General features: G+C 40.2%; 2 protein-coding genes across 6 annotated transcripts in view; one reads left to right on the top strand and one right to left on the bottom strand.

Annotated features, from left to right (window-relative positions):
* The first annotated feature begins 4,527 nt into the window (after positions 1–4,527).
* Positions 4,528–15,536, top strand: GSDMD (gasdermin D). Its single transcript, XM_063301993.1, has 11 exons — positions 4,528–5,406; positions 6,033–6,207; positions 7,426–7,588; positions 8,859–8,958; positions 9,015–9,022; positions 9,090–9,126; positions 10,286–10,318; positions 10,549–10,685; positions 12,394–12,571; positions 13,711–13,784; positions 15,077–15,536. Exons 1-11 carry the CDS (start codon positions 5,190–5,192, stop codon positions 15,308–15,310), a joined length of 1,356 nt encoding a protein of 451 aa, XP_063158063.1. The 5' UTR covers positions 4,528–5,189; the 3' UTR covers positions 15,311–15,536.
* Positions 15,537–20,299: 4,763 nt separating this feature from the next.
* Positions 20,300–24,864, bottom strand: part of ZPBP2 (zona pellucida binding protein 2) — a 42,726-nt gene continuing 38,161 nt past the window's right edge. For 4 of the 5 annotated variants that reach the window (XM_063300651.1, XM_063300652.1, XM_063300655.1 and 1 more), the window contains 3 exons: positions 24,357–24,534; positions 21,531–21,646; positions 20,300–20,424 (listed from right to left, as the gene is read on the bottom strand). In XM_063300651.1, the coding sequence (XP_063156721.1) occupies positions 20,383–20,424; positions 21,531–21,646; positions 24,357–24,534 (336 nt within the window). In that variant the 3' untranslated portion in view covers positions 20,300–20,382. The remainder of the gene's footprint in view (positions 20,425–21,530; positions 21,647–24,356; positions 24,535–24,864) is intronic. The other variant, XM_063300654.1, reaches the window with a different exon arrangement.

The following is a 24,864-nucleotide window of genomic DNA, read 5'->3' as shown; positions in this document are numbered from 1 at the left end:
TAGTAACCGAGGAAGCCAACTGTGGAAGTTTCAAAACAAGCAGCCTTGCATCATGGAAGGATAAGCCTGCTTTCTAATTGCATGATTCCTTCCTGTAGGAAGGGTGACCAGTCAAATCATCACTGCAGACTTCAATTTTTGCACGATTTCTCTGACAGTTTGGAAGAGCCTTTTGCAAAGCTGGCTGGGGTTATTGGGGGTACACTGTACACACACAGAAAACAACAGCAACAACCAAAAACAAAGAAGCATAAAAGAGTGCCAGAGGGAGTTATTTTAAGATGGAGATGGAGGGGAAAATTTTCACATTAAATTGAGGGGTTCATAGATGGGAGGCAGTGAAGGGCCAAATTCTTGTCTGGGATTGTGCTCAGCCCCTTGTTTCGCTCTCTAGAGCTACACCTGGTTGCAGTTGTCATTTTATTTTATTTTATTTTTATTTTATTTTATTTTTATTTTATATTTTATATTTTATTTATCATATTTATATGGCCGCCCATCTCACAAAACATGACTCTGGGCAGTGTATGATAAAAAACTTTTATAAACAGTAATATAAAAACAGTCAACAATTTAAAATATTAATATTATGAGTAAAAGGCAAGGAGAGAGCAACGGATATTAACAACAATGGAGCCACCGCAGCAACTCACCATTCTCTTGGGACCCCCAGCCCTGTTAACATAACCAAGTTCTGAGGGACTTAAGGAAAGTTAACAAGGATGGATTCTGGCGTGTAAAATGACCCATTCGAGGGGAGGATGTGGTGTGTCTGTTTTATGTAAATAACGAGGCCCTCGCTTTGTGGTTGTCATAGCTATCCTGCTGTTGTGCTGCTGTGAGATTTGACTTACTGGTCTGTACATTCTAGTGATTAGTGTGCACAATCAACAGATGGAGCATTTCTAACTGGGTCTTCTTTAACACCTCTTCCTTACACTAGTTCACAATTGAATCTTTTTGCCAGCATTCACACATAATGATAAGCCTGCTATACGTGGGTGGAGACAGATAATTTGCTCCTGCTTCTCCTTTCTGTTTACAAGAACACGTAAGACCAGCCAGAAATGGAAAGCTGCCACACTCAGAAAAGGTAGGGTTTATAAGAACAAAACCCTTTTTCATTTCCGGCTTGCAATCCTGGATTATTTGAAAGCATCACCCCACATTTCAGCATCATTTGGGACTTTGGGAGGAAGGATTAGAAAATCCCTAAATGGGGAAGGGAAGGGAAGGGAATATCCTGGACATGGGCATGTCTGGCAGCCTATAATAATGAACAGGCCTCCAGCCTCTTCAGCCCTGTAGCCTTTTAAGAATCTGCCACCAAGCTCTGGCAGCCAACCACTGATTTACACAAGGGTGCAATTTTCACCCCCCACTTTAATATACAATAAAATGGAAATGTTAGATCTCTTAGTTTTAATACATCTATTTTATTTAATCCCCCGAACTAATATTCCCCCAAAGGACCAAGAATTCTGGGCTCTGCTCCCTTCATTGATATCACCATCATACTTATTCTCTCAATCCCCAGACAGAGGCTAAACAAACAAACAAACAAAAAAATCAATCTTTGATCATATAAAGTTGCAGTCCCAGCCCTTCAGGTACCCAGTGGGAATGGAAACCATGACAAAAAATTTCATTTTTTGAGTGCATGCAATTTTTTAATGTCCTCACTGAACCGTCTTCCTCTGCCCATTTGGTTGGCATGATTGTCAGGGAAAATCATTTTTAGGTCAAAGACTGTGATTTCAAGGTCAGTTTGGACCTTGGCATGCTTGAACTCCCTCACCTGAAGATAAGCAAACCACATTCAACCTCTCTTTAGCCTCCTGCATAGGCTAATACTAGTTTTTTGTGTGAGTCACAGGGGAAGGGGAAGAAACTGAATATGATTGCCGGAAGCTTTAACTTCCCTTTCTTACTAGACAATAAGAGGCCAGCATTTCATTTCATAATTCATTTCAACTTGTGGTTGCACCTGAAAGATTGATCCTGCACAGAGGCTGCTAAATTCAGCATCAGATTTATTTTTGTTAAACAAAGGACACTGATAATTTTTAGAAGAAACCTGAAGACATCAGAGTTTGGGTAAGTCAATAATTATTCTTAAAAGGCCATAAAGGGAGCCTCTTTCTATGCTCTCCACTATCTACAGTAAGACTGGAAAGAATGACTGAGATCACACATTGCTCTAAGCCATGGTTAGGTTAACCATGACTTCTTCCATAAACTACAACTGGTTTGATTTGCACAAACTGCCAAACTGTAAACTTTAACCTATATGCCTTTGACGTAGTTTGCCCAAAGGCAGAGCAGGGAGCATTTCTGGGAGCAGTTTTGACAACAATAAAAATGTGACCCTTTTTGGTGAAAATATCTAAATAAGGAAAATGTTTGAATTTATTAATGAGAGTGGAGCAGCACAGAACATATTGCCCATTTCTGGAATTGGCTTTACTGCCTTTCTTAGTTGCCTTTGGTGATCTTATAGCCAGATCAGAGCCACAATACAGTGGTATGATATTACTGCATTTACTATGTGTTCTTTGGGGAGAATTCTATGAAACCCTTTTAAAATAGCACCAAAGCAGGAGTAGAAACAGAGACTACAGTTACATCCATGAAAGGAGTAAATTTAAAGAGGCACACTTTGATCCCCTCCTATTACCACTTCTTTTACTCCAGAAAACGTAAGTGGTGATCACTTGGTGCAGTTGTTCAAATGCTACTTTCACCAGCATAAACTTTTGTTTTCACCACCTGGTGAAAATTCTTCACAAATGGTGCTTGAAACAGTTTCAATATTTCATACCGATGAAGTGAATGAAAAACTTGTTTTGAACTTGACTAGGATACTAGGAGAGGCTACAGTCTTGTGCACACCTATCAAGGACTAAGGTCTGTTGAATACAGTGAGGATTCCTTTTGTTTAAAAATAATATGCAAAGGATTATACAACAGGAATTAACTGTGACATCCCCAATTCAAGCTAGCACAAGTAGTTCACACTGTGTCTTTGGCTATTTCCCCACTTGTCACTTATACAGTAAGCATCTTCATAGCATCACTCAGCAATAGCTGAGGTAAGACAAAAAACTGTCTTCATTACAATGGCTGGATGACTTTAGATGCCACTAAGTCATTAGTAGGGAAATAACCTTTAGCTAAGAGATACACATCAAAACACTAAGTGTCTTGAGAAGCCTAGTGCCAAACAGGTTGGATCCAGATTTGAGATAGACTCATTGACATCATGACCATTTTCAGTAACATTAATCTCAAGGATCTATTCTAAATATGTTAAATCCAGATCCAATCCATATGAGTGGTAATGATAGTTATTAATTGGAGTCGACATTTGATTAATTGGTAAATGATGCTCCTTTGCTTTTCATCTTGCCTTAACAACAATGACAAGATATGCACACTTGACTAAGGAGTATCTTTGAAGTCAGTTCCTCAGATATCCTGCCTATCTCTCAAAGATAGGGAATACAGCCATTTTGGGAGAGTTAATGGGATGAACTGTGGTTTGGGGAAACTTTCAAAAGCCAGGAAACCCTTCTTTTTGTAAGGAACAAAGACCAGCCCAATAGCAGCCAACATCAGTTGAGGAGGAGGCTAACAACAAAACTGAATCTAGAACTAAGACATATTTATCTAGATCCAAAGATGCTGTGAAATGGGCAAGTCATCCTCCTTCATAGCTCTGGAACAAGGTAGCTTTTAAATATAGCTTGACAGATAGTGCTATACTTTATTCTTCCCCAGCCAGTAGGAAAATACTTTTCTCTAAAGTATGGTAAGACTCAGCATGGGCCTGTTGCAGGAGCTATCTCAAAGGCAGTGATCTAAGGGTGCTACTGAGGTTCATTCCCTCCACATTTCAAGAGCTGTGCAAAATCACAATGACCTCTGTAATGCTGCATGGAGATTTTGAAAGCCCAGCTTCCAAGTATATGCAAAATAACACATCTTACTTTCATAGTATACATTTCGCTTTCATATCTTACTCCAAAGGATCTAAAGGAGTATATTTGGAGACACCTATCAAAACTCAAAATTTCCTGTAGAACCATAATTTCAACAACCTTCCAAATATGTTGCGACTACAACATATTGGCCTCCTCCCAGCCATTGTGAATAACGGTTTATGAGTTTAATTCTATAGCATAGGCTCTTTGCTCTCGAAGTGTGTCATTTAGGACAGCTCTATATTTGAAACAAGGTCCTATCTGATGGGCCTCCAGATTACTAGCACAGATCAGCAGGTTTTACCACTGGCAGCAGGAGTTTGGGGAGCAACACTAGAGCCAACTGCTGTAAGATGCTTGTCATTTAAAATTTCCCATAATACCCTGAAGTAGCTTCAGTCAGGAAAACTTTAAATTTTAATTTTATTTAATTTGAGGATAAAGATCTGCAGTTTTGTGATACCTTTAGGTCACTGGATTGCATAACAAGGCATACAATGGGTTTGTTTCTGTTTTAGTAAGTGGATGTTACAGATATATAACAATAGTTAGTGCCATTAATTTTCTGAGCAGCGGCACAAATAGCTACTTGTCTACTTCTGCCAGAAAAGTCTGAAACCAAAGAAATAGGTAACAGTGAATGCGATGGTTAGGGCAAACCATGGCATGAGAGACCATGTCAGAGGCAGTTTTTTGAAGATGTCAGGTGCTTGCAGCTGTAGGGGAAAATGAAATGCCTTGTGTTTATCCTGATAAAACTAGAGTTTTCACTATCCCACCATGGCTAAGTTAATCTTTTGGGGAGATTTTTTTTTTTTAGAATTGGGGATAGGCTTGTTCACAACTGTATTGGAATTTATCTGTGTTTTCTTTTAACTGTCAAGCAGTCCTCTCCTCCTGAACTCTACTAATGTGATGGATTTGAAAACTTCTGTGTATGTGTATGTATCAGAAACTAGTTGGGTGACTTTGGGCCAGTCCTTCTTACTCAGCCCTAGAATGGGAAGTAAAATAAAATCTATCAACCAACTTGCACTGGGCCATGGATTACGGTCCATAACCTTCAACGAGGATGCTTCATCCTGCTGTGGATTGATTCAAGATGATGATGATGATGATGATTTATTTTGTTCCTTCTTTTAGGCTGTTCAAGGTCTTCTTGTCAATACCATTTCTATTCTGTTTTGTCCATTGGTGGAAACAAAAATGTTTAAGAAGCTGGCCAAACAGCTTATCCAAGAACTGGACTCAGATGGGAAACTGATTCCTGTGAGCAGCCTGGCCCAGAGTGATGGCTTTCAGCTTCTCTCTTTGGTGACTAAAAAACAGTATAAGTATAGGTGGCCTTGGAATAGTAGAAAGTATTCCCCGACCTCTTTCAGACTGGCAGACATACTCCAAGAAGAAGCAACAATGGAAATAGGTAGGCTTGTTCACATTAATTCATAGACATCTTTCTGGATAAGCTCTGTTTGGACAGTTTCTGGGAGGCGTAGGAACCAAGAAGAAACTGAGTGGTCTCTCGGGAACCATGCCCAGATTGTGCATCAGTCTCACAGATTTGGCAGAGACTGGGTGGCTTCCTCTTTTGATTTGAAGGCCAACCTTCTGCAGCAATTGCCCTGATTCAGATATAATCCCAATTGTCCTAAGCCATGGTGTACAAACCACAGTGGCAGGTTTCATACAACTTGCTAAGCCAAAACCAAACCAACCACTTTATACTTTAGCACAGTGTTTCTCAACCTTGGCAACTTTAAGATAGGTAGACTTTAACTTCCAGAATTCCCCAGACAGCTGTGCTGGCTGGAGAATTCTGGAAGTTGAAATACACCTATCTTAAAATTGCCAAGGTTGAGAAATGCTGCTTTAGCTTGATGTATGAATTCAGTGAGCTGTGGGTATTTCTTACTGGGAAGGAATCCAACCATACAAAAGAGAAGAAAAATGTGTAAGCCCATCTTAGGCTAGCTCCACTGGGTTTGGCCATGGTATAACAATTAGGCCGCTGTATTTTGAGCATGGATTTTGCTTGCTTTTAATTTTTAGAGCTGAAACATTCTGAGCCGCTTTTATTCTCTGCTAACACATGCTACAAATCTGGAGGACGGCTGAACTTTAAGATACGGTCTGCAGAAGTGGATGTTGGTGGGTTGGCCTTGGCTTGCTTGAATGCCTCTCCGGTACATCTCAGAAAAACCTACGTGGACCCAGGAGAGCTGTGGTGAGCATGGCCTCGCCTATGGTTACCCAAGGGTGGGACAAGAATGGAAGAATAGGAGCTAGCTAAGTAGCTTTCCTGAGAATTGCATGTGTGTGTGTGTGTGTGTGTGTATGTATATGTATATGTATAGTCTTAGACACATTCATAATCCACAAGGGGACAATCAGATTTTTGGTATTATCAAAAGCTGCAGAGAGGGATAACTAAATGGCTTTGACCTACCTGCTGCAATCTGTTTGGAGACTTTCTTTATGAGTTGCAATGAAATGAGAGGTAGTTATGGTGCTCTGGCAGAGCACCTATAAATCTCCTGAGACTTGTTCAGGGGAAAGTCCTAGTATATAGCATTCATGCTAATTTGTGAGAGGGCTTTCTCACCTGGATTTTCGTTTGAATAGCCTGTCTAGAACACATTAAACTCACCACTGTCTAGAGGAAACTCGGTAAAGATGAGTCAAGGCAGTTTACCACAGTCTCCCTTTGGACTTAGGTGATGGGAAGAATCAGAGAAGAAAATGGGGAATTTTGCCAACTCTCTGAGGTTTAAGCTACTAGCTCCCAGGACTTAATAATGCAGCTAGTTGAAAACAAACAAAATTGGGGATTCTGTTGTCTAGAACAATAAGCCTTTTAAAGCCTTTATACCTGGGGATGGGAATGGTAGAGAAGTGGCTTTGATTCTAACTTAGAGCCCTGCCATATCCATTGCTTTATGTTCTGCCTTTGCTAAGGAGGGCTGTACTCACCTCTCATCCTTCCCAGTCTCCTTCTTTCTGGGGGTGCCAGCATTTCTGTATTGATCTAAATCTGCTGAAAACTGTTTCTGCTGGCCAACAGGCTGTCCTCACCTGGTCTTGGTTACAGGAATTAGGAAATGGAGAGAAGCTGAGGAAAGGGTAGTTAAACACAGGGTAGTTTATGCTTCAGCCTGTTGCTTTTAGGGCCATCACCTAGTTTGTAACAGTTTGTTGGTAAAAAGGATGTCTTTCTTATCCTTCACTGTAAACAGAAGGCCACCATATCTGTTACTGCAGACAGTAAAAAGCTTGAGGCCAATCCTAGCCCAGAATGTGATCTCTCTGGGAAGATCTCATTCTGAAGCCTTGGATGGTCCCTCACCAGATAATAAAGAAGTTCTCAGCAATACCACAAGAAGCTCCAGGACTCTAACCTCATTATAGGAACTGCAGCTGTGACATTCTTGGATTTTGTTTTTAGGAATATGAATATCTCCCTCAGTGCTATCCAGCAAATCTACCCTAAACTCAATTTCTACATTGTGACAGAACTTTTGGAGATAACAGAGCCCTTTCTGATTGAAGAGACTGTCCAGACAGGTGGCAAGGGAGAGGTCTCTGCAATGGACATACTTAAGATCCAGGTGTGGTTATCATTTGACTTCATCTTTCTTCTGTTTCTTGCTTTTCAAATGAGCAGTTAATACCAAACTAAAACCACTGCAGAATTAGTCCTAAAGGAGGAGTTGATTAACAGTAGTGGGTTTCTTGATAGGGTTATCTGTCTGTTTCTTAGGAACAAGATGCACAAACTAAACTCCTCTGGCCAAAACATGAATTCAGCCCCTAGAGTGTCTCCAACAACTGTAATCAAATTTTAGTTTTAAAATGTGAGATTAAGGGGAAAAAATAGCTCAGTTAAGCAGTAACACTCAGTATAACTAGGCTGACCTTGAAAAGTTAAGCAAGGTTGGGCCTAGATTAGTAGTTGGATGAGAGTTCAGCAGGAAGTTCCAGGGCTGTAAGAAAGTAAAAAAGAAAAAAATCCAGACAAAGGCTATAGAAAACTACTTCCACGTGTGGCAAAAACCCACCCCACTCCACCCCTATATGGATGAATATCAAGCTTCATTTGAACAAAACTTTTTAAGGAAAAAGTGTTTAAATGCATTGGGAGTAAGCGTATGACCTGTTTCTTTTGGTCTTGGCCCTGCCTACTTTGTTGTGGAGGCCCCATCTACTTTTTGGAGCATGGCCCTGGTGTGCTACTGAAAGACCAAAAGTGGCCCCTGATACTAAATGTATTATACACGTCTGCCTTTGATTAACAGCTCTTGGGAGGGCACAGTGGTGTTGTGCCACTAAAGCACAATCGATAATGTGGCAGATTGAAGTGTGAGGAATAGGCAACTGGGAAGCATACAAACTCGCTGCAGAAAGATTAGTACATTTGTGCAAAAGTATAGCTTTATTTTTTTTATCGTGTGGCATAGAGTAGACTTGCAGGAAAGAGAGATTTTGGAAAAGTATATCTCATCATAAGCAGGTGCACTGAACAAAGAAAATGGAATGAACATGGAGTTTGTTTGCTCCAAAGTGAACATAATGAGGGATGCTGGAAGTGGAGTAGTATTCACTACTTACGTTTAGGTAAAGGGGCTCCTGACTGGCCATTGCTAGAAACAAGATGGGTGGGATGCATTCTGTAGAATCCTTTTGTCTCCATCTGGTAATCTTAGGGCCATGAGTTTCCAGTCAGGCAAACAGTGACTGGTCACTAGACTGTGGGCTCACCACTGCCTATGCTTTCTGTGAGATGACAAGGATGACTGTGGATTGCTAGCTTGCCTTCTTCACAATTAGTGACTTGGTCTACTGTAAGACATCCTTAACATCCTGTGCTCAAATCCCCAGGGCCAGCACAAGACAATGAAAAACAAGTCCATGCTAATTCCTCTGGGTACAGTGATGGCATATGGGGTTGAGAAACTCCAAACCTGTGAAGAAGACCTAGGTGAGTGAAAACAGTGAAAAATGTTGTGCTGATTTGTCTGCCATGCTAAGGTTCAGGCAACTCTGTTGTGTTTCTGTTCCTTCTAATTTCTTTGCATTTTTGTTTTCCCTGTAGTTTATCTCAATCAGAAGTTTCAAACAATGTTGGTTCCCTCACTCACTTACGATGGTATGTTTAATATTTCTGCTTTCAAAAATTTGTCTGTATGAATACTAGAAAAAAACATGACTGTTTGTGTAGCAATCTAAGCAAATAAAATAAATTAACAAGATAGATCTGTGAACCAAAGTTCACACAAGGTGAGTTTTAACAGTGGGTAAGACAAGGTGGTTAAGTTTGCAAAGGTGCTAGACTAAAATGTGGTTGGTGAGTTTGTGACTCAGTATATTGTATGAAGTCAACCAACACTGTTTCCTTATAGTTCAGTGAATTGTGTGTACCTAGAAAACTAGGTTAACTCTACAAACCATCGCTAAATAAAAAAGTTAATTTGCATGTTGCATGCTAAGAAGATGGAGGAAAGAGATGGGAAGATATCTGGGCTTCCATGTCAAGAAAAGGCCTCCTCTAATCTAGATACCAGAAGGAAATGTGGCACTGCAACTTCATAGTTGCCCATCAGTCCCCAGTTAGAGAGGGATAATGTGCAAGAGTCTATTTTAAGACTGAGAAAACTCTGGCCCTCCACATTGGTATCTGCAGCTAACCTAATGATGAAGGAAACTGTGTTGTGATGTCACGAGGCATGCTCCACCAATCTGTATTTGTGTCATGACTTCTCATACAAGAATGTAAGAGGTAGACTTTGTCTGGAATATTGCACTTTTTATCCCTTTCCCCTCTGGGACACTGATGGCTCTCCAACAGTTGCTGAACTATAATTCCCAGCATCTCTTGTTATTGTCCATGCTGGCTGGAATTGCTGGGGGTTGTAGTTCACCAACATTTGGAGAATCACAGGTTCTTCACCCTAATTTGAATCTCTTTATACAGGATAATTACTAGTATTATATCTGTCTCTGTTGAATTTCAAAATGTTGTGTGATAGTAGATTAATGAACCTTCTCCATACATGGGTTCAAGCTTGGAGAACCCTCCATTTTTTAATCTTTTTGGCTCTGGGTCAATAAAAAGGCAATGCAGGGTAAACAATATGTCCTAATATTCCTGTTCTTTCACCTCTTCCAAAGAGGGAATATTTCAGTTTCTTCTTCTGCTTGTTGTTGTTTATTCGTTCAGTCATTTCCGACTCTTTGTGACTTCATGGATTAGCCAAATTCTTCTGCTTAATTTCAAGCTAATATTTATCTTCTTCTTTTCATTTTAGTATTCCAGAATGAACTGGGCTCTTCACTCACAGGCAAGTAATCATTGACTTTTGATTCACCCTTGGGTTTGGTCTTCCCAGTAATGCAGATCTATAAGATCAGTATTGTCTCTCCAGTAGAAGTGCCATTCAGGTGGTAGACAGAGACCCAACAATATGGGCCACAGCAAATGTACAAAGTGTTCTTTAAAAACAACAACAACAACTAAAAGTACTATTGAAATGATGCTGCTAATAATCTTAACCAAGTCAATAATCTTTAGATGTTCAGCAAGTGAAAGACGCAGTTAAGGAAGCATATGAGCCACTGATACGCCAGACCCAGCCTTTGAAGAAGCCTCTTCTGGAATCCTTTGAGATTTTCCTGCAGAATAGAGACGTTTCCACTGTACGGTCCATGGTATGTTCCTTTTTTGGCTGCTTAAAGCTCTTCAATTGTGCTGTAGCCTCCTGTGCAAATTTCCTTGGTTTTATTGCTTTGTTTCTCCATCCCTTTGCCTGGCCTTGTCCTTATATAAATAATCCCCTCCACCCCCTTCCTAATTTCTCAAGCAGACTGCCCCAACCACATGCCTTCCAGATGTGTTGGGAGAAGAGGTCTCAGTATTCCCAGCTAGTATGTTGACTGGGAATTCTGGGAGTTGTAGATTCAGCACATTTGGAAGACTGTTTAGGTCATTTTTCCACTAGCATCTTCTATTCATCCAATCATTGGGTCAAAGTAACAATAGTAACAAAGTAACAATAACAACAACAACAACAAAAATGCTGCCCAGAGTCACTTGTTGAGATGGGTGGCTATAGAAATCAAATCAGATCAGATCAGATCAATCAAACAATCATGAGAAGGAGCTTTATATCAATTAATGATGGCTGGATGATGCTGTGAAAATACTTTAAGTCAGTAGTGGGGTAACATCCCTAGAGCTACACATGCAGCAGAATGAGGTGGTCATGTCTTGAAGTAACTATATGGCCTGTACTGCTTTAGGCACTGAGTAGGAGACATGTTTTTTGAAAATACAACCTTCTGTAGATGCAAATCAAGCCTTTAAAGGCTGGACACAGCTCTCCACAAGCGGGTTTTTTTTTCTTCTGAATATCTACTGCCAGCTTTAGTTGCTAATGTCAAGTAACTTGAATGTAGGCCGGAAAGTAGTGCATTTCCCAACAGTGTGGACCATTCTGCCCTGAGTGATAGGGCTGGCCCCTTTGCTCTTGGGGTTCTGGAATGCCCTAAAAACTCCTTTTTAAGTGAATTGATGGTGACTGGGAAACAGTTTTTTAAATTATATTATTCTGTTTTGAAGGGGTTGAGTTTTCATTTCATGGATCGTTTATGTATATTTTTATTGTTCACTACCCAGAGTTGATTGATTAGGGCGGTATTAAAATCAGGTACATAAACAAATAAATCCTGCATGCCAATACAAATTGTGAACTGGGGAGAAAGGATCTAGATAAAAAACTCTCCCTGCTAAGTTTACTTTTTTTTTTTAATTTGCAGGACCATTTTTACACAGGGAAGGACAGGATCCCTCCTCCTGCTGTTTGAAGTGTCACAGGTTAATTTCTGCTTGAATGTTTAGTTTCAGAATCTACCACCAGCTGAAGTAGCAGAACTCTGCTCTGACTTCCTGTTTAACTGCTTATCTTTTGCCTGTTTACTCCAGTCCTACTCCTATCCAAATGTATTTCCTCAGCTCCTCAATCTAGGCATACTGTCTATGTTCCAAGAGCCCCTTGACTGCTACACAGCAGGAAATAATTATTCTCAGATTTTGTGAACATTTTTTTTATTAGATTTACATCCCATTTTTTCTCTTGGAGCTCAAGGTGGCATACATAGCATACTTTCCTCCCTCTAATTCTTTTCCTGCAACAACCCTGTGAACAGGATTGAACTAAGACATGGTAACTGGCCCCAAATCATTCACTGAACATTTATGGCTGAGGTCAGGTCTGAACCTGGGTATCCCCTGGTCTTAGTCTAGTACTGTAACCACTGTACCATGTGGGCTTATATAACCATACTGTGTTTATTATGTGGCAACTCTCTATTTCACCCCTACTTGACTGACTCATTGATATAAATTTCCTCTAACCAGCTGGAGCTTTCCGTGGCAGATGACAATGCTGATCGTTCTATGTTGGATTTGTTGAATGGGGAACTCCGAGTTCCAGTGGAAATGCTGCTATCCTATTTAGGGATTTTCCAAGACACTAAAAGAGGAGAAAACCAAGATCTCTGGGGACCAATGCACTTCCTCTGCTCTTCTTTAGATGGTACAGTACAAGAAATTATCAGTTGGATGTTGTTGTAATTATATGGTCCTCTTTGCTGTTCCAAGCTTGGAAGGTATGCCTGTGCCTGGGTCAGAACTTAGTAGGTAATTCCCCACCTTCCACAAGGAGCAGGTAGAAAGAGATTGTGACTGAAGTGGAAGAAAATTGAGACCTGGAACCCTGGGAAAAGTGGCAGAAATCCAGATGAAGAGGAAGTGAAGCCAGGCCAAGACAAGAAGTATGGGCATAGTTGACCCAAACACAGGCAGTCCAGGCAACCATCTAGTTGCCAAAATTCTGAAGCAATGGTTTCTAAAAAATAAATCCTGGTTTGGTGAGACATCTGAGCGTTGTTGTTACTTCTGTAGCATTTGTACAATATGCTTTATAGTAATTTCTTTCAACATCTTTACATGTAGTGCAGTAGAATTCCTGTCTTTCAAATGGGAAGTCTGAAGCTGGAAGAAAGGCATTTTCAACAATAAAATAAAATACGGAAGAAATATGATTAGCCACACTCTCTTCTGCATATACTCTCCCATAAGACCAAGTCTGGCTAATGCAGTTTCTCCCCTTAAACTGCCCCCTCCCCACCAAATTTCACCAGAATCTTTTCTGCGTGGTGGAAGGAGTTGTGTTGTTTCTTTGCCACAACACTTCTTTAACTATTGCCGTTAGCTAAATATATATAAACTGGAGCAACAGTTCTTATAGATGATCTGGGCACTTACTTGCAGCACAGTGTTCTATTTGTATTGGCTCTCAGTACAAAGAAGAGGAAAGGAGGACATCCATAAATTCCTCACCTACAAATGCTTTCCCTTGTCCCAAGTCAAAAGTGAAGAGAAAGGAATGTTGCAAAGTTGGTTCTGCAACTTTGAAGACACCCCCAGTAGTAAGAGTTGTATTATACCATTTTGGGAGACTTATACCTCAGAAGAGCGCAGAAACTATAGTCAGTAGCAATGAAGTAAGAAAGGAGGTCTGGGGAAAATTTTATATTCTGAAGGCAATAGAAGACTGTGAGGCGAGGGGTGCAACTATATCAAGCAGAAAAAAATATGAGTGTAGATTGGAAGGTCTCACATGTGACCACATCATGGTATGAATTCTACCTGTCTCTGTTTTTGCATTAACAGATTTAGACTGTGCGATGATGCCCCTCTTAGAGAAAATATTGGAAAAGAGACAACTGGCCAGACCAGTGGAGATGGTGAGACCCTACTGTCTTAATTTTTGCTGTAGTCTTTTTCTAACCTGCTGTAATATACAATGTTCTTTCAGACCCATACCAAACATGTATGCCTAAGGAAGCAGGTTGCCAAAACTGATGCTCTTAATCAAAGGTCCATTGAGGTCATAGATAAGGGTGCATTTAGGCACAGGTGTGCCCACTCCCTGGAAGATAGCGACCCTCAGTTAAAAGGGAAGTGCTCTGTTTGTGAACTGGGCATCCTAGTGGCCTTGTGGTCATGGAGCCCTGCTGCCATATGCCGGACTGCCTTTTCAGGAGCGTTGTTTTCATTAACTGGCTTTTAAGGACCTCGGCCCCTGCTGGCTGAGCAATGAGGCAAAGGTATGGCTGGAAATTGGCAGCCCCAGTGAAGAAGCAAAGCATGGTGGGAAAAAGAAGCTGGTTTCCCCAGGCTCCAGTTTGTTGCGTGGAAATCCGAGTGGCACGTCCTGCTGCAGTCATAGGTTATTCTCCGTATCTGGCAGGACTTTGGATATTGTAGCTGGGACTGATTTGATGCTGAAAGTGGGAGTACTTGTGGTTTCTGTGCAGCACCTTGGGGGTGCTGGCAGGGAGACAGTTTTGAAGGCCAGGAAAAGAAGGAAGCCTATGCGAGTACTCTTCCTTCAATATAATTAGAGACAAAACTATGTGGGATAGTGCCAAGGGCCAAGGAGAACTGAAGAAGGGCTATTTGCCCTTGGCCTCAAGCTCAAAGGAAGCTTGAAATGTAGGTATTTGGTTTATTTTACTTAAAATAATCAGCTTATGCCTCTCTTGTTTTTTTTTTAATCATGTTGTCATTTGTTTTTTATTCTGGCTATAGCCCTCAAAAACTGGAAGTAGATTGGGCTTCTCTCCACAGCCTTTCCTCACCCATTGCCCTCTAGATATGTTGGACTGCAAGTTCTATAATTCTAGCTAGCATGACGCAGGGCAACTGGCTGGTGTATGACAGGAGTTGCAATCCAAAACATTTCTTTGGAAAAGGTTGTTGTATGAGAGATCCAAGGAAGAGGGTCTCCGTCGATCTCAGCATTTCTGAGTTGGAATCCAGGACTATAATAGGGGCCTGCCCTATTATTAGTGATAATTAGCAGCCCAACCCATCATTTAAAACTAGGAGCAGATCTCATATTATTGCTAGACTTTCTATTGGCTGTATCTCTGACTGCCCAGTTACTGGCATTTGTAAATTGGTCTTTTCACAATCTCTCTCTCCCACTCCCTCCCTTTTTTCTCTCACTCATTCTCCTGCTTGACCTCAAAAGATGGAATACACCTTGGACTGGATTCTTTCTGGTGAAGAAAGCAGCACTTTCACTCTTCCATCCTGTTCCCTGACAGAGGAGGAAGCTGATCTTGACTTTGAGATGCTGCAAATCTGCGGGCTGGATTTAGAAGTTGGGGAAAATTCTGTCACTTGTCAGTGGAACAATGATGCCTGCTCAGAACTGGCTGCTCTATACTCCAGCTTGTATGGTCTGCAGATCCTAAGTGGATGAAGGAGGAACTAAAACAGATCCCTAAAAAAAACAATGCTTTCTGTGACTGCAAGGGGTCAGCCAGACTGTAGACTAAGATTTATATTTCAAAAAAGCACTTAATAGTTCCATCTCTTCAGCACATCTCTTCAAGTTTAGATAGGCTGATGCTTCCCATTTCCTCAGAGGTGGAATGCCAGAAATAATGAGAACTAGGAAGTGGTGGACATGTAGCTGCCGAGGAGTTTCCCACCCCATTGCCTGCAGTTCTCAGTAATTTTCCTATGTTATGCTGGATCTATATGAATTGCATCCTTATGACCAAGAGGCCTGACTAGATTCCAAGTTAGATTCTAAAATAAATGCATGCCAGATTATTGCAAGAATCTTGGAAAAAAAGTTGAGGGAAAATCCTCACTTTCCTCTTTGTAGTTTTTAATTTCCTTTTTGTAGTTCATAGAAACATGGATATTTGTCCATGGGCTGCTTGAACTATAATTGATACTTGAAAGTTGTTTTTTTTTACTTTAACAAGGAATTCTGAGGAAACATGGAATACACAGTTTGGCTTCTTACTGAAGTGTAAGAAATATATACAGAGTGACATTTTTCTAAATGGGAAGGTTCATTTGCCCTCAGACAAATGAGGCTTCAGTTTGTCCCCTCTGTTTTCTCCCTCGAACCATCAGAGTTAGAAATAACTAGAATCCTATGACTGTTACCAAGGTATCCCATCCCCTGCTTCAAAGTGATGGGAACAGGAATCTATCTACTAAACACTAAGAAATATTTTAGAGGTGAAATCTAAGATGAAGTGACACTACTGTTAATATGGTTGCAGGTATTATTTGCCCATGCAACTAACTAAACTGAAATTATTAAACTGCAGTTCTTTACCATGGATAGATCCAAGTGGGAAGATATAAAAGCAATAAATATTTTCTGTATTCATAATCTCATAATTCAGTGTAGTTTAAATGTCTGTCTAAATGGATCATCAATCTAACAGGGAAGAGAACATTCTCCAAACTATGGTATTTGATTGGTCATTTCATTAATTTAATGTGATACAAGCTTGTGATATTCACTCAATAAGTTTTCATATATCATAGGAGGAGGAGGAGGTGGTGAGAAGAGTATATAAAGATTCTTGTTCTGTTTTACTTCTCAAATGGTATTGATTTCAAAGTATTATAACTGGGAGATGCTATTGTCCAGCAATGCAGATGTGTTTTGTGTACGTAACTAGCCAGGTTTATTCCTGACTTCATCTACTGTATTCATGAGTCCCAGATAAAAAGATAGAGAAAACCTTTTCTAACTAGCACTCTGTTAAATTTAAAAAATTCCAATAAAAGCCCAGATTGAAAAGGTATGTGGCCATAGTCAGAGGTTAGGTTCATCCATCATGCTCTATCATCCATCATGGTTTGCTGTAACCATGGTTTTTGAACAAGCCATAGTGGCCTCATTCACACAGAACACTAAGCTATCAACTAGAATTCTCAAATCACAATGGGTCAGTCTGAACATCAAAATGTATTATGGCTTAGAGCTGCGGTATTAAACTGAGCTCCCTGGAACCGCAGGGTTCTATGAGAATCATCCAGGGGTTCAACATGAAGTTGCTATTTACAGTGTATGAAATTTATTATTGCAACATTAATTGTAATATTTTGTTCAAATAAAATATATGAAAGGTATTTATTAATGGGTTCCACACTGATTCTTTACATTGAGAAGGGTTCTTCAGGCATCTCAGGTTTGAAGACCACTGGCTTAGAGTAATGTGTGAAATGAGGGAATTCCAAAACCAGGTTCCAGGGCTTTCCCTTGGTGCATCACCAAGGCACAGATCTGCCTTCAGAAATGATAATATCCAAAACTAGTGGTGAACACTTTATCTATCTTCTTTTTTGGATGATGGTAAGCAGCTGCCTTATAGGTGACCTAGGTAGTGAATACAGGTTTGACTGACTGTAGAAAGCTTCAGTCTGTGTGACTTCCAGCCTCAGCAGTGAAACTTGGAAAAAAATAGCTCCTTTCAGACCAAGAGGATGCTTTCCATTCAGCCTCAGCCTTGCTGCTACCTTTTACATCTGTTTGTAAACCATAAGCCCTGTCCCTACTTGCAGTTTCCTATGGTAACTTCCTGCCCTGACAAGCCTCATGATCCCTCTTGATTGCAAGACACCCTTAAATGGTTAGGTATACTGGTAGAAAAGTATTTCTCCCACTCAAGCTGGCGTGGTCTCTTCACAGATTCAGGGTTAGGTTCCGTAACACTTTGTCACCCATTATTTGGAAATGAGGTTAGTTCTTGTGGGTATAATCAGTGGAGCGGTTCTGGAGTGGCGGGGGGCATATCCCATCCCTCCAATCACTAGCAGGTGATTGGACAGCTTTTTCTCTTCTGGTGTTGGCCCTTTCCATTTGCATTGTGATTCCTGAGTTCCTTTCGCACTTGTCACCCCACTTTCTTTTTTGAAACCAACTTCTCTCTGGGTTTCCAATAAAGGAGAGGACAACAGACCTTTGCTCTGTTATTAGGGCAGAAGAGGGAGTGTATTTGCACAATTTGAATTTAAGAGGACAGTGAAATGAGCAGATAGCCATTATTTTAAGTAGGAAGAAAAGGGAGGCATATTTGTGCAATTCTATGCCGACAGTATTCTGAAATGGAGTGCATCAAAGGGGATCTTTATCCATCACTGCAGTGTCCAGAAAATAATAAGGAATGTTAAACTGAGCTTTTGTTGTCTCTTTGCCATTCTGCTATATTCGTCAGTTTTAGTCACTTCCCCTCCCTCTCCTTAAAATAAGAGAAGTGGATGCCAAGCAGCAGGTCAGGTTCAGTTCTCAGCTCTACAGGATCTATGAGTTGTCCAGTCTATCGTCGTCTTTCCTGGGTTATGGCTACCCTGGTGACTTCCCAAATCTTTATTTTGGAGGAGCCCAAATGGGGTGTGGGAGGAAGGACTGGTAAAGTAACCTAGAGAAGTCTGGGCAGAGTCCCGAAGTCTCACTCAATTTCTGTTGCAAATATCCCATAGCTAGATGTTTTCCCCATTGGCTGGTGACATGCTTTAGGGGAACAGCAGAAAATCCAGGGGACAAATCAATCACTTTGACTACAACAAGTAGCATACATACTTGGGAAAATACCCCCTGGGAGTGATATAGGACAGTCACAACAGACGCAGAATAGAAATTGGGATTGGTGACAATGTTATGCCAGATTTGTCTTGTGTGAACTCAGGGGTAGGTGGATAGTACTTTAACTCAACTGTGGTAAAATATTGTTTTGGCTTTCCAGGTTTCTGAATAGTGTCACATCTACATACTCTCTTGCTCCAGCTTCAAGATAGCTCACTTACTGTTTATTGAGGACATGGCTGTAAAACAGAGACTTCAGAGGCTGAAGCCAGATCAAGGTGATCTGGCAGAAAAGTGGTGTTTTCCATCAGAAAATGGAAGGAAACCACTTAGATGAAAACTATTTTCTACAGAAGAAGTGTCCTACTAGGCTCAGCTGGCACACTGTAAGAATGCCCTCTCCCATCTGCCGTGAGGCTCTATTCCTCTGTGCCAATTTATGTTTTGGCTGTAGGAGAGAAAAGAACCTCAGCCACGAAATCTCTCTCTCTCTTTTGGTCAAGGAAATAATGACCATATGGAAGACCAGCTGGGGGAATATTAGGACTAAAAGCCAGAGACAAGGGTTAGGCAGGAAGAAAACTACTGATTGCTGCTCTGGTGAGCAGAAGAAAATGAGATTCCTCTACCCACTTGGGCCTGATCTCTACAACTAGAATGACTCTGCTGACTTGGTGCAACATGGCCTTCATGTGGTTAGACCTTCAAACAGCTGGAAAGATACTGTTTTTTTGGAAGGGGAACTGCAGCAGCTAACTGCTGTTCCTGTGTGAGAGCAGTGACTTTACCAGCCTCACTCCTGATGTGTAGTAAGACTGTTATGGGGACAGAGGGTCCTCAAAGAGATGTTCTTCGCTCCTATCTCAAGGAAGGAGGAAAGCACATTGAAGATGTCTGTGGGTGTGGGGAAGTGTGTGTGGATGAGCCCCAACTCAGTGTGGCCTCTGTAGCAGAATGACTTGATGCTGTATATTTAATGTTACTGATACGGAGACTTTTTCCTGAGTAACAGCCAAAGGATATGTTGATAAGGGCTTCCAAATTCTCATTTTTGAGCACAGAATATTGTTTCTTAATGATAATTAAGGCTCCCAGACATGGGCTGCAATAAACTGCATGACCACTGGATGCCAGCAAAGAGATACAGAAAACTCTAATGCTTTTTTTTCCATCCAGCAGTCATCCAGATTTTTTCAGCCAGATGTTAGTCCTAATCCAATTGGCTCAAGTGAATTTTCCAGAAATATGGAAGACTCAAAAGTCAGTCCTGAATATTGCTAGAGGCAATGTTTTTTGCCTGAAGAGATGATCAAAAATCACAATTCACTAATCCTTGCTCAGGTTTGCTTTCCACTTTCCAGGAATACATATTCAGACTGCTTCCTCCAATATACAGTAGACTTTTTGCTTTCCTAGTATTGCCCTACCATATTATTTTGCAGATCCCTCAAAAATTATGCCACTGCATATTTGATAATGTTAAGAGATTTGCATAAGACAAGGTAATCTACTGATTAGTGCACAGAGAACTAGATCCCAGAGTTCAACTAGATGCTGTGTGAAGTGCATGGCTAATTAGCTGTTAGCCATGCAAGACACTTGTATTTCACTTCTTGTTCAATGATCATAGCAACTGATAGAATTTATGTTGTCCAGGTATTATGATATTTGGCATTTTTCACCCTGTGCTATCAGTTGCCGATAATATGGGACAAAGAGTCCTATAAATTCTATTAGATAGTAGACTAAATGCATAGCTACTGTTTTCAGGTTGGAATCTTGAATTTAGCACAACATCTAGTTTGACTCAATGACCCAAATTGAAATGATGAGATAACAAGATGCTTTGCAGCATTCTCCCTTTTCCTATTTTGATTTTATTTAGCAGGATTTTGCTCCATAGTGTTTAATCCGGATGCTTGTGCAAGGCTGGCAGGCTATGTCATTGTTGGGGCTGTAACTCCCAGGGTCACAGGCAACTGCAAACCAAATAAATAAACACTATGTCAGTTAGAAAAATGAAGCCATCTGCCCATTGCTGACATTTCTGCAATACCTGAATCTCATGGGACATACTGTATATCCACAGATGCAATATGCATGGGTTTGAATTATATAAAATGAATTAATAATATGAAACTAAATAAACAAATAATATGAGAAAGAAAAATATTGTGTTTCAGTGAAAGTTGAAGAGATGGGAAGGATGCAATAGATCTGAGTGAAGATGATGTGATCTTGTGGAGTATAATTGATCAATACATGGAGGGAAGTAAAGGTAAAGGTTTAATTTTGAATGAAAGGGCTAAAATATGTCAGAAGGTATGAATTGGTGTCATCTAGATTGTTATGAGTGCATATGAAAGTAGAAATTTATAAGAAGATGATAACTGAAGAACCAGAGATGAGTGGGGGGGGGGAATTTTGCAACATTCTGAATCAATGTGCTCGGGAGGGGGGAAAACATTCTGCTGGATGACATGACTGAATGGTGAGGATGAAACAAGAAGTACAAAACAAGTGATTGGGCCATTTGGAGACCCAAGAATAAACAAAAATGATGATTCTTTCATGAACATCTGCTTAGAAAAAGCTGTTTATTTTGAAAATGTGGTTCTAAGCATAAGTCTATTCACACATAGGCATGGCAAAGAAATTAATATAAATCTGAAAGCTTGATTTATTGGTTTATGATGAAAGACACAGAATTAATGAAGGATATGATGGTGATAAGAAGCTCTGACCATTTTTGGTAGTGTCAAGAGTGGATCTTGGGAGAAATTGACCTGGAAGAAAAGAAGTAAAAGAAACAAGAATGAAAATAGAATAATTTCAGGAAGAGAAAGTACAAGTCCTGAATGAAAAGGTATTAGAAGATAGAGTAATTTTCCAACAAATTGGAAGTAGATATAAAGAAACAAGATGCAGAAGCTGCTTGGAAATAGCACCACAGACATGCATGGAATTACTCTAATGGAAAGTATGAAAAAGGATGCTTGGTGGAATGATTAATTTTAGACATATATTTAAGAACTTTTATTCTTAGTATTAATAATTTTACAGACTATTTTATCACTTAGCTTACTTTTTTGTGTGTGTTTGCCTTTGAGTCATTGCTGATTCCCAGTGACTGCCTGGACAAGCCCCTGCAGTTTTCTTGGCAAGGTTTTTCAGAGGTGGTTTGCCATTGCTTTCTTATTCCTAGGGTTGAACGAGTGTGTCTGGCCCAAAGTCACCCAGCTGGCTTTCATGCCTAAGGTGGGACTAGAGCTCAGTCTCCTGGTTTCTAGCCTGATGCCTTAATCACTACACCAAATTGGCTCTCTTACTAGTAGCTTACTAGAATTTTACTTACAAAATTTAGAACTCTGATACTTCACATAATGTTACTAGCATAATAATGGCTAGAAACCGGAACTGTGAGTTCTAGTCCCACCTCAGGCATGAAAGCTGGCTGGGATTCCTTGGGCCAGTCACGCACTCTCAGCCCAACTCACCTCACAGGGTTGTTGTTGTGGGGAAAAGAGGAGGAGGAAGGAGTATTAGGTATGTTCGCCACCTTGAGTTATTTATAAAAATAATAAAGGCAGGATAGAAAATAAATAATAAAATAAAATAAAGGCTATGGATGAAGAATAGAATAGAATAAACTTTTATTGTCATTCCACTATACACCAAGGTGCACATTAAAATGAAATTCTGTTGTAATTGGCTCACAAAAAAATAATTACTATAATATGTAATATATATATTTACCATTCCACTCCCTAATCATTCTCCCTAATAAATATCACGGTCCTACATACAACATGTGTCACAATGAATGAGAGGGGCTTATTAAGAGTTCAGGAGTCTAATAGCCCAGGGGACAAAACTATTACCTAATCTAGCTGTTCTGCATCGAATGCAGTGGAACCTTTTCCCAGAAGGTAACAAGGAGAAAAAGCCACAATGAGGGTGGGAGGGGTAACTGACAATATTTTTGGCTCTAGACAAACATTGTGTATACACTATATATATATATATATATATATATAATAAACAAACAAGTATTAAAAATGCAGATATGAGAATGATGGCTGTTAAATGAGGAAGAGAGAATGATATTTATTTATTTATCAAATTTGTCACCACCCATCTCCTCCGACTGGAGGGACTCTGGGCAATTATATTGCTTAGGGCATAGGCAGAGAAAGAGGTGGATGCAAGAATTCAATAGAAGAGATTAAGCAATAATTAAGATTAAAAGAGAGAGAGAAAATAGAGTGATTTGATGGAAATAAGGAATTGTTTTGAAATTGAGTAGAGAGGGTCAAACAAAGAGAATCCCTCAATCAAAAGGTGCATGAGAGGTTGGAACTTGACAAAACAAAGATACTGGAAGTACAATTGCACACAATTCCAATAAGAAAAAAAATGAAGGGGTGTGTGTGTAGGGGGGAACAGCCTAGGAAGCCATTTGGGATATATAGGAAGCTTTCAAGGGACATGTACAGGACATGGGAGCTGGGTATAATCACCAAGGACAGCTACTCGGAAGTAGCTAATATTGGCAGAAGGATAGTTAGAAAGGCTAAAGCACACAAAGAACTTAAGCTCCCAGGGGAAGCTAAAGGCAACAAAAGGAAGAAAAAGGGAGAGCTGGGTCTACTACTAAGAGAAGATAGTAAGATAATAACAGGTGACCATGAGAGGTCAGAACTCAACTCCTACTTTGCTTTGGTCTTCTCCCAAAGAGGACCTGTGTTCAAATGGAAATAAGCAGAATGATTGACACAAGGAGGAAGCAACCCAAGTTAAGTAAATAGATGGTTAAGGAGCACCTGGTTACCATGAACAAATTGAAGACTCCAGGACCAGAACAATTATATTCAAGAGTCTTGAAGGAGCTTGTAGATGTCATCTCAGAGCCCCTTTTTGTGATTTTTCAGAAATCATGAAGGATAGGCATAGTATCAGAGGACTGGAGATGGGCAAATATTGTTCCTTTCTTCAAAAAGGGGAAAACAGAACCTGGCTAATTACAGATTGGTTTCACACTGATATTGGGAAAAGCTCTGGAACACCTTATTCCACGATCAGTTTGTGAGTATCTAAAAAAGTATGCATTACTTGACAGGAGCCCACATGGGTTTATGAAGAATAAAGTCAAACCAACCACCACGATCTCCTTTTTCAATAGAGAGACCAGTTAAGTTAACCATAGTATACCTTGACTTTAGCAAAGGATTTGACAAATATTTCATGAGAGTCTAGAAGAAAAGATAGGAAATATGAGCTGGACCAAGCTACTATTAGATGGTTGAATAATCATAGCCAATAAATGTAAGTTACTGACTCCATGGTAAGTGTTAAGTAGCACAGCACAGGGCTCCACTCTAGATCCAGAGCTGTTCAATATATTTATAAATTACTTGGATGAGGTATGATCATCAAATTTGCAGAGGACACAAAGATCACAGGGGCAGAGGTGGAGGGGAGAAACAGCACATAGCTTAGAGGCCAATGACAAGATTTAACAGAATCTTGATACAATGGAATAATCTTACTGACAACAGTGAATAAAATTCCAGAGAACCTCATTTTATCCCAGAACACTGACTGAAAACTACCTGTAGCAATTAAATATAATCTTTTTTGGAATACTCCATTGTGCAGCTACAGATCTTTTAGCAGCTGGCAGCATACTGAAAAGAAAGCTTGAACCCTATATCATATTTAGTAAAAAATATTTTTTCCTAGAAGTCTCTTGTCAAAATAAATGAATGCCCTTGCTTGGCTTAGACAACAAGCCAAAAGTATTTATCCACTGCTGGGTACTCTATGACCAATCACAAATGCTCAATCTGGTTGTGAGGATAAATCAGAAGCAAAGTCCTCAAGAAAATAAGCATGTGGATAAAATAAATACCACAGCAATTTGCACAGTCATTGTGGGTGAAGTCATTTTTCCCAAACCCTGGGCGACAGCTGTCCAGTCGAGTTACTTGGAAACTGTGATCTATGTAATGGATTGCAGGGATGTTCACAAACTCATGTTTCAGGATGTACTGTTGTTTGTGGAAAAACTCTTCGATGAGCCCTCGGGCCTAAAATATTAAAACAACAACAACAATACTTGAAATCACAGAAATAAACTTTGATCCCCAGTGGACAGAAATCTTGCTCACGTGATGCAAGGTGAATCAAAGGGTAAGCTGGCTGGGGATCTTTCAGTTCTCACTGTAGGCAAATAAAATTGAAGAAGTCATGTGGTCAAGTCCCCACCGCCCTTTGCAGACTTCCAGGAAGGTGGCCTCAAAAGGCTGTTTTCTATCCAGTCCACTTTATACATTGATTGATTGAAATGTATTAGCTGCCCAACTCCAGTGGACTCTGGGCAGACTCTGGTTGTGAGGATAAATCAGAAGCAAACTCCT

This window comes from Candoia aspera, chromosome 4 (genome assembly GCF_035149785.1).
Source record: "Candoia aspera isolate rCanAsp1 chromosome 4, rCanAsp1.hap2, whole genome shotgun sequence".
Classification (NCBI taxonomy): Eukaryota; Metazoa; Chordata; class Lepidosauria; order Squamata; family Boidae; genus Candoia; species Candoia aspera.
Note: the sequence above shows the minus strand (reverse complement) of the source record. Positions and strands in the feature narration are given on the sequence as shown.